The following is a 13,124-nucleotide window of genomic DNA, read 5'->3' on the forward strand; positions in this document are numbered from 1 at the left end:
CAAAATCAACACACAAGAATGAGTAGCATTTATTTACACTAACAATGAACTATCTGAAAGAGAGATTAAGAAATCAGTCCCTTTTACAATAGCAACAAAAAACTAAAATACTTAGGAAAAAATTTAATGATCTATAAACTGAGAACTTATAAAACATTGATAAAAGAAATAGTTGTGACACAAATAAATGGAAAGATATCTTGTGTTCATGAATTAGAATAATTACTATTGTTAAAATGACAATACTACACAAAACAATCTACAAATTCAATGCAATTCCTATCAAAATGCCGATGTCATTTTTTATGAAAATGGAAAAAAACAATCCTAAAATTCATACGGAACCACAAGAGACCCTGAATAGCCAAAGCAATCTTGAGCAAGAAGAACAAAGCTGGAGGCACCACACTGCCTGATATCAAAATCTGTTACAAAGCTATAGTAACCAAAACAGCATGGTACTGGCATGAAAACAGACACATAGAGCAATGGCTCAGGATAGAAACCTGAGAAATGAACCCACTCGTTTACAGCCAATTGATTTTTGACAAAGGTGCCAAGAACACAGAATAGAGAAAGAACAGCTTCTTTAATAGTGTTGCCAAAAAGGAAAAAAGGGAATTACTTTGAAAATCATCATTAGCATTAGACTTTTCATTAACAAAAGTATATATGTAATAGAAGACAATGGAATAATATGTTCAAAATTATGAGGAAAATGTATTCTTGAACCTGGCCCTGTATCTGCAATCTAATCAGCATTCAAGTAGCCAAGCAAAATACATTTCCAAGTGTTTAAGAACCCATAAAGTTTACTGCCCCACATAAGTCTTCCTTGAAGCAATTACTCAGGCTGTACTTCTACAGAATGAAAAACAAATCAAAGAAATAGAATGAGCAGAGTAATGATATGAGTAAAAAATAATGAAGTTTATAGTTGTGAGTTTTGAACAAGGACATTATAAAGTTTATATAAAATCTACATAATTGTTAAGGGGAAAATGTACAAAACCTTAATGACAATTTGGAAGTAATATTTTATGTTACCTCAACAAGGTAGGAAGTGAGGTGGTAGAAGAATTAGAAACATGAAACCATGCTAAGATTCTTCTCTTGTTTGGTGATAAGAATAGATACTGTTTAATTCTGTACATAACTAAGGGAAAAGTGTGTATAAATATATATGTTAAATACTTAAAGGTCAATCACTAAAAAAATAGAAATGGAATGTATACATTCCAAACCACTAGAGGAAAAAGTAGATAAACTTAGCAATTCAGCAAAAGGAAGGTAAAGCAAAAGTAGAAAAATAAATAAATAAAACATGGAAATTAGAATAATAAAAGGAGATGGCAGGAATAAGAACAAAGATAATTACTAAACTTATTGAGCTAAAGTTCACTATTACAAGATAGATACTCTGATGCTGGCTTTAAAAAATCTAGCTCTAGCCTGTTTATAACAGGTATAGTAAAACAAAATGACCTAAAGAAAATGAAAATAAAAGGATGGAAAAATGGATACCATGTAAGGCTCACAATGTAGATGTAATAATAGCAGTAGCAGAAGAAATAGAATTCCAGGTGAAAGGCATTAAACAAGACAGAGAGGGATTTTATACTGATAAAGGGTATAATCCATGAAAAACATGTAACGGTCATAAAACTACATGAGCCTAACAATATAGTTTGGAAATGTATCAATTACATATTGATAGAAGTATAAGGAGAACACACACACACACACACACACACACACACACAGTGGAAGATTTAATACAGGTAGTAGAGCATGACAGATCAAATAGACCAAAACAGAAAAAAGGGTAAAGAATATCTAAGTAATACAAGTAACAGACTTGATCTTACAGATTTATACTCAATAAATGGCCAAAAAACCACATTCTTTTTAAACACCCCAGAAACATTCACAACAATTAGCCAACATTTAAGTCACAAAGAATTTAACAAATTCTAAAACTGCTCTTACTTTGATATAGCAAAATTAGAAATTAGCCATAAAAACAATAACCTCTCCAAAATCTACTTAAAATTTTGGCACTCTTCTTAGTGACTCAAAGCTGAAACTACCATCAGCAGTCATGTGCCACATGATGACATTTCAGCCAATGACAGTCTGCTTAAAATTACAATGGAGCTGAAAAATTCCTATCACCCAGTGACGCCATACATCATCACCCAGCGCAGTGCCTCACTCAGGTGTTCGTGGTGCTGCCCGTCGTGTGAAAGTATAGCTTGGCCGGGCGCGGTGGCTCACGCCTGTAATCCCAGCACTTGGGGAGGCCAAGGCAGGCAAACTACCTGAAGTCAGGAGTTCGAGACCAGCTTGGCCAACATGGTAAAAACCCATCTCTATTAAAAATATAAAATTAGGCCAGGCGCAGTGGCTCACGCCTGTAATCCCAGCACTTTGGGAGGCCGAGACAGGCAGATCACGAGGTCAGGAGATCGAGACTATCCTGGCTAACATGGTGAAACCCCGTCTTTACTAAAAAGAAAATACAAAAAACTAGCCGGGCGAGGTGGCGGGTGCCTGTAGTCCCAGCTACTCGGGAGGCTGAGGCAGGAAAATGGCATGAACCCGGGAGGCGGAGCTTGCAGTGAGCTGAGATCCAGCCACTGCACTCCAGCCTGGGCGACAGAGCGAGACTCTGTCTCAAAAAAAAAAAAAAGTATAGCTTATACAATTATGTACAGTACATAATATTTGATAATGAGAATAAAGGACTGTGTCACTGGTCTATATATTTACTGCACTATACTTTTATCATTATTTTGCAGTGTACTGCTTCTGCTTATTTTTTTTAAGTTAACCGTGAAACAGCCTTAGGCAGGTCCTGCAGGAGGTATTCCAGAAGAAAGCATTGTTATCATAGGAGATGACAGCTCCATGCGTGTTACTGTCCCGGAAGACCTTCCAATGGGACAAGATGTGGGGGTGGAAGACAGTGATATTGATGATCCTGACCCTGTGTAGGCCTAGGCTAATGTGTGGGTTTGTGTCTTAGCTTTTAACAAAAAACAAAAAATAAACAAAAAAAAAAAGGTTAATAGAAAAAAAAAACAAAATAAGGATATAAAGAAAAATATTTTGTACAGCTGTACAATGTGTGTTTTAAGTTGCGTTATTACAGAAAAGTCCAAAAGCTAAAATAATTAAAAAGCTTATAAAGTAAACATGTTACATTAAGCTGAAGTTAATTTATTACTGAAGAAAGAAAAGTACTTTTTATAAATGTGTGTAGCCTAAGTGTCTAGTGTTTCTAGTCTCCAGTGGTGTACGGCAGTGTGCGGTCATGTCCTAGGCCTTCACATTCACTCACCACTCATTCACTGCCCCACCCGGAACAACTTTCAGTCCTGCAAGCTCCATTCATGGTATGCGCCCTCTGCAGGTGCACCATCTTTGAATCTTTTTTACTGTGCCTATTTTACTACTCCTTCTCAGTGTTTAGGTATGTGTAGATACACAAATACTTACCATTGTGTTCTGGTTGCCTGCAATATTCGGTGCAGTCACATGCTGTATAGGCGTGAAGCCTAGGAGCAGTGGGCTGTGCCGCAGAGCTGAGGTGTGTAATAGCTGTGGCATCTAGGTTTGTGTGAATCCACTGTATGCTGTTTGCACAACAACAGAATTGCCTAACCGTGCGTCTCCCCATTGTTAAGTGACACAGGACTGTACTTAGAAACGAGAGCCAGAGCACCATATCTGAAATGTATGAGATGCATCAATCAACACCAAAGAAAAAAATTCAGAGCCTAAAATGTATTTATCTTTATTTTAAAAGATGTATATTAAATAAGCCAAAAGATGGGGGAAAGAATAGTAAAATAATCCCAGAATATGAAGGAATGCATTTTTTAAAGTAAAAGCATAAATTAATAAATTATGGATTTTATCAATAAACCCTAAAGCTGATCCTTTGAAAAGACCAATAAACAGACAAACCATCAAATCCAATTTAAAAAAAAACAACAACAACAACATCAGGAATGCAAAAAGCAACGTGATTACAGGTGTGGAAGTGATTTTTAGAATGATAAGAGAATCTCATGCCTCTGTTTTGTGGCACCTCAGAGGTGATCAGCTGCTTCAAGAAGAAGCAGAAGGTCTCCTTCTTAGCCAGTGGCTGCCAGAAACTCATTGAAGTGGACAGTGGATGCAAACCAGACCTTTTATGAGAAGCATATGGCCTCAGAAGTCACCGGCGCCACTCTGGGTGAAGAATGGAAGGCTTATGAGGGTCAGATCAATGGTACAAATGACCCGCGAGGTTTCCCTGTGAAGGAGTGTGTCCTGACCTGTGGTTGTGTCCACCTGCTACTGCATATGGGGCATTCTGTTACAGACCAAGGGGAACTGCAGAAGGAAAGCACAGATTGTTCAGGGTTGCATTGTGAGTGCCAATCTGACTTTTTAATTTGGTTTTTGTGAAAAAAGATGATAGGGGAGAGAGAAAGACTAGACTGACTGATACTACTGTGCCTTTTCACCTGAGGTCCAAAAGAGATGGCACAGTCTAATAAACTTTTCATTCTGTGTAAAGATGATGTCCACTAGTGAGTAAGCCCCTAAACAAAGGATATCAGGAACCTAGAACCAAAGCACCCAAGACTCGGCATCTTCTTACTCCACATGTCCTGCAACACAAATGCTGACATATTGCTCTGAAGAAACAGGACACTAAAATAAAAATAAAAATAAGTAAGGCTGGGCGCGGTGGCTCACACCTGTAATCCCAGCACTTTGGGAGGCTGAGGCAGGTGGATCATGAGGTCAGGAGTTCAAGACCAGCCTGGCCAAGACGGTTAAACCTGTCTCTACTAAAAATACAAAAATTAGCCAGGCACAGTGGCAGGCATCTGTAATCCCAGCTACTCGGGAGGCTGAGGCAGGAGAATCGCTTGAACCTGGGAGGTGGAGGTTGCGGTGAGCTGAGATTGTGCCACTGCACTCCAGCCTCGGTGACAGAGCAAGACTCTGTCTCCAAATAAATAAATAAATATAAGGAAGAGGTTAAACAATATGCTGAACTTTTGGCCAAGAGAATGAAGGAGACCAAAGAAAAATGCCAGGAACAGATTTCCAAGACGTGGAGGCTATGTTCACTGGGAGCTTCTGAGTCTATCAAAAATAAGATTTTCACCAGGCATGGCAGCTCACACCTGTAATCCCAACAATTTGGGAGGCTGAGGTGGGAGGATCAATTAAGACCAGGAGTATGAGACCAGCCTGGGCAACATAGCAAAACCCCATCTGTAAGAATAAAAATAAAAATATTAGCCAGGTGTGGTGCCATGCGCCTGTAGTCCCAGCTACTTGAGAATCTGTGGCGGGAGGATCACTTGGGCCCAGGAGTTTGAGGTTACAGTGAGCTAAGATGGCTCCACTGCACTGTAGCCTGGGTGACGAAGTGATATCCCATCTCTAAACACATACACACACACACACGATTTTTCTAAGAGTAGCAGACGAATAATATCAGACTTCAAAAAAGAAGACAGAGAACATCATGAACAAATCTGTGCCAATCTATTTGAAAACCTAAATGAAGCAGATGCTTTTATGTAGAAAATAAGAATTATAAAATTACCTTAAGAATTAAAAAAAAAAAAAACAACTACAACAGAAATTGAAAAGGTAGTCAAAAATTTAGCCTTTGAAAAGGCCCAAGATTCAATATTTTTATTTGTGAGGTCTACCAGACTGTCAAGGAGTGGATCATTCCAATGTTATATAAACTTTCCAGGAACAGAAAGTTGTAGAAAACCTCTTCACTCATCCCATAAGACTAACACAAAGCTAATGCCAATGAGAAAAAGAGAAAAAAGCAAGCAGTTATAAATATGAAAATATGTACACATAACTGCCATTGTTTGCAGATGACAGGCTAATTCAAGTAGAAAATCTATGCAAATTAACTAAAAACCTTTTATGACAATAGAATTAATAAAGTGGAAGATTAAAAGATTAACAAAGAAAAATAATTGTTTTCCTGTGCTGGCAATAACTAATTAGTAAATGTAATAGACAAGATCTTATGCTGTCACTTTTTCAGTATTATTACTTTATAACTCTTACCCAATAAAATAAGACAAGAAAAATAAATCAAAGGATAAGAATTGGAGAGGAAGAAACAAAATTAAATGCCAAAAAAATTGATTGCCTGTGTGTATATACAAGAAAAATTACAGAAAATTGTTAAAACTAATAGAGTTCAGCAAATATTCCATAATATGAAATCAATTGTATTCCCTCTCTATCAGCAGCAAATGGATATAGCTTTTAAAATATAATGTTGAAACTATACCATTTTAAATGTACAACAAAATAAAAGGAAGGATATGCCACATTTCTGGCCAGGAGACTTAATATCATAAAGATGTCAGGATTCCCCAAGTTAATCGATATCCCAATGCAATTCTAATAAGACTCCCAACAGGATTACTCATAGAGCCTGGAACTGACTCTACTGTGTCTATGGAATAGAAAAGGAAACTGAATAGCCAAGACAAATGTTGAAGAACAACAGGTTGGAAGGACTCCTGCACTGTGAGAAGGCAGGACTTACCGTAAGGCAACTTACTATGAAGACAACACAGTACTTCTGTACCAAGATAAACAAATAAACCTAAGGAATGGAATGGAAAGGCTAGAACACAACCTACACACCTATGGAAATACAACTTATGGCAGAAGAAATATTTCAATTAAGTAGGTAAAGATGTACTATTCAATAAATAGTATTAGTAAAATGACTTATCTATACAGAGAAAAATAAAAGCGTATTTCTACCTCATATCAAACATGAAAATAAATTTCAGGTTAGTAAGTTATTGTGAAAAACAAAACTTTAGAACCGGCCGGGCGCGGTGGCTCAAGCCTGTAATCCCAGCACTTTGGGAGGCCGAGACGGGCGGATCACGAGGTCAGGAGATCGAGACCATCCTGGCTAACACGGTGAAACCCCGTCTCTACTAAAAATACAAAAAAAACTAGCCGGGCGAGGTGGCGGGCGCCTGTAGTCCCAGCTACTCAGGAGGCTGAGGCAGGAGAATGGCGCAAACCCGGGAGGCGGAGCTTGCAGTGAGCTGAGATCTGGCCACTGCACTCCAGCCTGGGTGACAGAGCAAGACTCCGCCTCAAAAAAAAAAAAAAAACTTTAGAACCTTTAGAAGAACATAGAAAAGAATGTCTTTATGACCTAAAACAGAGAATGATTTTTTAAACAAGATGCAAAAAGCACAAAATATAGAGGAAAAACTATAAATTTGACCTCATTGAAATGCAAAACTTAGATTTACCAAAATACATCATAAATAATGCCAGAGATAAGCCACAAATTGGAAGAAGCTATTTCTGATGCGTATAACTAACAAAGGATTAAGAATAGACATGAAACCACCATGAGACACCACCTTACTCCTGCAAGAATGGCTGTAATTTAAAAAATAAAAAATAATAGATGTTGGTATGGATGTGGTGAAAAGGGAACACTTTTACCCTGCTGGTGGGAATGTAAACTAATACAACTACTGTGGAAAACAGTATAGAGATTCCTTAAGGAAGTAAAAGTAGAACTACTATTCCCTCCAGCAATCCCACTCCTGGGTATCTACCCAAAGGGGAAGAAGTCATATGAAAGAGACACATGCACACACACGTTTATAGCAGCACCATTTGCAAAATGATGTAATGGACTTTGGGGACTTGGGGAAGGGTGGGAGGATGGTCAGGGATAAAAGGCTACTGCTTGGGTGATGGGTGCACCAAAATCTCAGAAATCACCACTAAAGAACTTGTCCGTGCAAGCAAAAACCACCTGTTCCCCAAAAACTATTGAAAATTTTAAAAAAGAATAGAGAATAGAATATCTTAAGCACCCTACAATCGAACAAGAAGACATCCTGAATCAAACAAGCAAAAACATGAACATGCAATTTAATGGAAGATAAAATCTAAATTCTCAACCCACTAATCATTTTATAACCAAATTAAAACAGCAATGACATATTATCTCACACAAATTATACGAGCATCATTTAAAACAATTCACTAATGAACAGATGAGTTTGTAGTGTCATTTCTCCTACACTGGTAATAGGAGGTCTAAGTTGGACAAACCCTTCGAGTTCAAGGAATATCTAGTAAAAATGAAGACACGTGTACTTTAACTGGCAATTCCACTTCTAAGTGGATACCCAAGATATAAATCTGCATGTTTATTGCAGTGTTTTTTGTACTAGTAAAAGAAAAAAGTGAAAAACCTAAATATTCCTTAACAGGACGGTGGATTTTTTTATGGTAAGTTCATAGAGCATACTCCTATACAGCAGTTAAGGTGAATGAACTGGAACTAAAATACATCCAAAAGGCTAAGTCTCAAAAACATCATGTGGATTGCAAAAACAGCAAGTTTTCGGAAAAGGTGCAGTTTGTTACTGTGTATATAAAATGTAAAATCTTCAAAATAATGCCATGTGTTTGCATATTTAGCGAACATATCAGAGCATTCGGGGAATGATGAACATCAAGTTCATTTTAGTGATTCCCTCTGGGGAAGGAGGAAAGGGACAAGCGGGGAGGGATGCAGAGGACCCTCCTTGGCGTCTGTAGGATGGGCTGCATGGATGTGGCTCTCCCTCCCCTGTAGGTGTGCCACCGGGGAGGCCTGGCAGGACATCATGCTGGCCTGCATGCCAGGCAAGAAGTGTGCCCCAGAGTCCGAGCCCGGCAACAGCACGGAGGGTGAGACACCCTGTGGCAGCAGCTTTGCCGTCTTCTACTTCATCAGCTTCTACATGCTCTGTGCCTTCCTGGTAAGCCAAGGGGGAACTCAACAGCCAGCAGCCATGAGTGCCCAGTTTCAGGGCAGCCTGAACCCTCCGTCTCTGCAGCTCATGGTCAGGGCAACCCCATCAGAGGAGCTGGCTTGGGAAGACTAAGTTGGCAGGAGTGTCCGGCCACATGGAGAGAAAGGCAGAAAGCCCTGGGCCAGAGTGAGCTCCACCAGCATCTTGCTTGTCCATTCTTGGCTCTTGTCACGCTGGCATTGTCCCAGAGGACACAGGGGACATGTGGAGGCCTAGAAAGAACTATACTTTTTTGGCATCTTTCTGAGGAGCGAGGAAAAGGGGATAAAGTCCCCTCTGTCCTGTGCAGCCTTGCCCAGCAGCTCAGTAGGAGGGAAGCTGTCCAGCTTGTGATGTGGGTTCATCACACACAACTCTCAGGGAAGCTGTGTCAAGTTTATGTCCAAGAGACCCAGGTTCTAAGGCTGGTAGGATGGATTACCGGTCTTTAGAAATGTTGGCTTCTGCCATCCGTGGGCCCCGGCTGGCAAGGGGGTTCCAGAGGCAGGTGTGTAGGAAGATCTTCTCCCAGCACCTCATTGTACTGTTCCCCGCAGATCATCAACCTCTTTGTAGCTGTCATCATGGACAACTTTGACTACCTGACAAGGGACTGGTCCATCCTTGGTCCCCACCACCTGGATGAGTTTAAAAGAATCTGGGCAGAGTATGACCCTGAAGCCAAGTAAGTTCCCAGAGGGAAGGCCTGATTCCCTAAGCTGAGAGAGGGTATCGCCGACCATACCTGCAGGAGGGGCTCACGGTTGACCAGCACTGGGTGGATCAATTAGAAACACCAAACTGCATCAAACCCCAGGGTTTGCCAGCAGGAGGAGGCCTGGCACCTTCAATTAAGTCAAGAATATATCTACTAGGCTGGGTGTGGTGGCTCATGTCTGGAATCCCAGCACTTTGGGAGGCTGAGGTGGGTGAATCACTTGAGGCCAGGAGTTCAAGACCAGCCTGGCCAACATGGTAAACCCCCATCTCTACTAAAAATACAAAAATTAGCCGGATATAGTGGCACATGCCTATAATCCCAGCTACTCGGGAGGCCAAGGCACGAGAATTGCCTGAATCCGGGAGGCGGAGGTTGCAGTGAGCTGAGATTGCACTACTGCACTCCAGCCTGGGCAACAAAGCAAGACTCCATCTAAAAAAAGAAAGAAAGAAAAGAATATGTCTACTACATTCAGTTGAATGGAAGGACAGGAAATTCTAGTATCAGGAATAACTAGTTAAGTGTTCAAGTTAGGATACACAGGGCCGGGGAAAATGTCGACTCCATTCCTGCTTCTGGTCTAAAGATCAATCACATTCGGCTGACCCTCAGTAAATACCTTTTGGTCAGAAGGTTAGTTTATTCAGTCAGCAAGTATGTATTGAGAATTCCGTTGCACTGCTAAAATCCCTTCCACTTTGAACATAGCATGGGCAGAAAAGTATTCATTAAAACCTAAACACATGTATATGTATATTGGTTTGGGGCTGTGCCATGCAATTCTGCAGCTCTGCACTGAGTGTCACTAATAGTGCCACCACACAGTGCCGTGTTGCCCATGTGAGTGGGCCCCACCCCTCAGGTGCATGCGTCCTGCGCTGCTGGCAGAGACCATGGCTCTCTGATACCCTGTCCCTCCCCTCCTTCCTCTTCTAGGGGTCGTATCAAACACCTGGATGTGGTGACCCTCCTCCGGCGGATTCAGCCCCCACTAGGTTTTGGGAAGCTGTGCCCTCACCGCGTGGCTTGCAAAGTAAGAGATAACCGGGTTCATAGGAGGAAGAGGGAAAATAGGGGAGGCGAAGTGCCCATTTCTTGTGATCCTTTAAGGGAATGAACATACTAGTGTATGTGCCTAAAGATTACATTTTAAGGATCCTTCCAGCTCTAAATTCTCAGACTCTATAAGGGAATAACGGAGTGAATGCCTCCTGTCCCAGCGAGCCAGGGATCCAGTCCTGGATAAAGGACTTTTTCAGCCCATCCCACTGCACCATCCGGGCATCCTGGGGTGGGAGACTCCCCAGCCTAGGCTAGAGGGGTTAGGCGTTCTTTTCCTGGAGGTGGAGGGCAATTAGAAAGCCCAGGCATTGACTTCAGGGGTCTGCGAGTCCTAAAATTGTACATAAAATCACTAAAATACAAAGTGTCCCAGGGGAGGATCTCTACTTTCCTCAGATTCCTTAGTGAGACCATGACCCCAAAAAGAGAAAGTGTCATTTCCATCTCTCCCCTCCTCTCTTCTGTGGCCATTCTGCACGCCTTGTTGGGGCAGTAATGAGCTGACAGAGAGGTGGGCGAAGGGAGACCAGAGGGCTGGAGAGAGGAGGAAACTCAGATGGCAGGAGGATTCGGCTCTGTGAGAATCCACTCATGGAAAACGCAGATTGAGGGAACACAGAACCTTCTATTTGTGCTCTGTTTACTGAGTTTCTTCTCATTTGTGCCTCTACTCAAAAAAAAAACAGATTTTAAGAGATTTCCAAGGGCATAGAAAATATCAGAAAAAAAGGAGTATAAAATAAATGCAAGGTACAAACACCATGCAAGGTGAGGGTGGGCAGGGGTGCAGCCTGGAGGGGCCAAGGTGCATCCGTTGTGGCCTCCAGATGGGCCTGGGCAGGCAGGCCTGGGTGCGAAACTTTCCAGTGGCCACGATACAGTTCACACCATCCATGAGACTCACCAAGATCTGGTCACTCAGGAAAAGTGTAACCCTTCTAGACACTGAGATTAGCAGGAGGTCACCGTGTGAGCTGACGAATAGCCCCCTTGAGCATGCCCTCGGCATGGATGCCGTGGTGAGCTTCACACCGCGCTTGCTCATCGTGACCCAGTGCATGCTGAAGGCCCCACACCAGAGCTCAGTGCCAGGGAAGCCTGTTCTGGGGGTGTGCTAGGAAAGAAGAGGGCAAGACAGCACTATCCAGTGTCAGCAGGCTTCTGCTCCAGCTTGATGCAGAAGTGTATTTGGCAATACACAGAGAGGACATGTAGCATCTCCTGCAGGCAAAGCTCCTGTGATCCCTTCTCTTCTCTGGGCTGTGGGTGAATGCTGCCTGGCAGGTGGGCTCCCAGCATGTGCTGGCGTGCAGCCCGTCTCTGCTGCCACTGGAGAGCGCACCTGCACGCCTGAGCAGACTTTCGAGCAGGGCGCAAGGTTGGGTGGCCTTCACATCGTTCTGTGGAAGTGAAGGTCTAATGAGGACAAATATCATACCTCTCCCACTCTGTGAGGAGAGTCACAAGTGGTTGTGGCAAAGGCAAGATTCTCCCTGGAATGCTTCAGGGATCATTCACTCGCTGTCCACTCCAACAACACCCACACAAGCTGCGTGTCTCCCCCAGCATCCTCTGTGTTAGGCCATCCTTGCACTGCTATAAAGAAATACCCGAGACTGGGTGATTTGTAAGAAAACAGGTTTAATTGGCCCACAGTTCAGCAGGCTGTACAGGAAGCTTGGCACTAGCATTCTGCTTCTGGGGAGGCCTCAGAAAGCTTCCAATCATGGTAGAAGGCAAAGGGGAGGCAGGTGCATCACATGGAGAGACAGGGAGCAAGAGAGAAGGGGGACGGACCACACACTTAAACAGATCTCATGAGAACCCACTCACCAAGGGGATGGCACCAAACCGTTTATGAGAAATCCACTCCATGATGCAATCACCTTCCATCAGGCCCCACCTCCAATTCTGGGGATTACAGTTCCACATGAGATTTGGGCGGGGACACAGATCCAAACCACATCACTCTGCCACGGTGTTCTGTGGTCCCCTAAGCACCACCTGCCGTCATCACCGGCTTTGCTCCCCTTCCCCTGCAGCGCCTGGTCTCCATGAACATGCCTCTGAACAGCGACGGGACGGTCATGTTCAATGCCACCCTGTTTGCCCTGGTCAGGACAGCTCTGAGGATCAAAACAGAAGGTAAGGGCACCCGTGGGCACTGGGAGAGACACTCAGAAGGTCTAGCAGACAATCAGAGAGGAGCTCGGCAGCCTGCACAGTGCTCGAGGGACCTTCCTGCCCCAGACAGCATCCGAGCGGGGATACAGGGGTGACCTGCGCTCCAGTACATCACAGGGCCCCAGCCTGCTCATGACTTATTTGCTTCCTGAATGGTCTCCCTGCCTCGAGCTCAGGGGTATCCAATCTTTTGGCTTCTCTGGGCCACATTGGAAGAAGAATTGTCTTGGGCCACACATAAAATACACTAATGATAGCTGATGAACTAAAAAAAAAAAAAT

The 13,124-nt window shown here is 42.7% G+C and overlaps 1 protein-coding gene across 46 annotated transcripts in view; it reads left to right on the forward strand.

Moving 5' to 3' along the window:
- The window catches only part of CACNA1C (calcium voltage-gated channel subunit alpha1 C), a 729,498-nt gene that overhangs the window by 688,372 nt on the left and 28,002 nt on the right, over nucleotides 1-13,124 (forward strand). For all 46 annotated transcript variants that reach the window (XM_009217701.4, XM_017946457.3, XM_017946456.3 and 43 more), the window contains 4 exons: nucleotides 8,678-8,843; nucleotides 9,434-9,561; nucleotides 10,534-10,630; nucleotides 12,702-12,804. In XM_009217701.4, the coding sequence (XP_009215965.2) occupies nucleotides 8,678-8,843; nucleotides 9,434-9,561; nucleotides 10,534-10,630; nucleotides 12,702-12,804 (494 nt within the window). The remainder of the gene's footprint in view (nucleotides 1-8,677; nucleotides 8,844-9,433; nucleotides 9,562-10,533; nucleotides 10,631-12,701; nucleotides 12,805-13,124) is intronic.

The sequence above is a fragment of the Papio anubis genome, chromosome 9, assembly GCF_008728515.1.
Source record: "Papio anubis isolate 15944 chromosome 9, Panubis1.0, whole genome shotgun sequence".
Classification (NCBI taxonomy): Eukaryota; Metazoa; Chordata; class Mammalia; order Primates; family Cercopithecidae; genus Papio; species Papio anubis.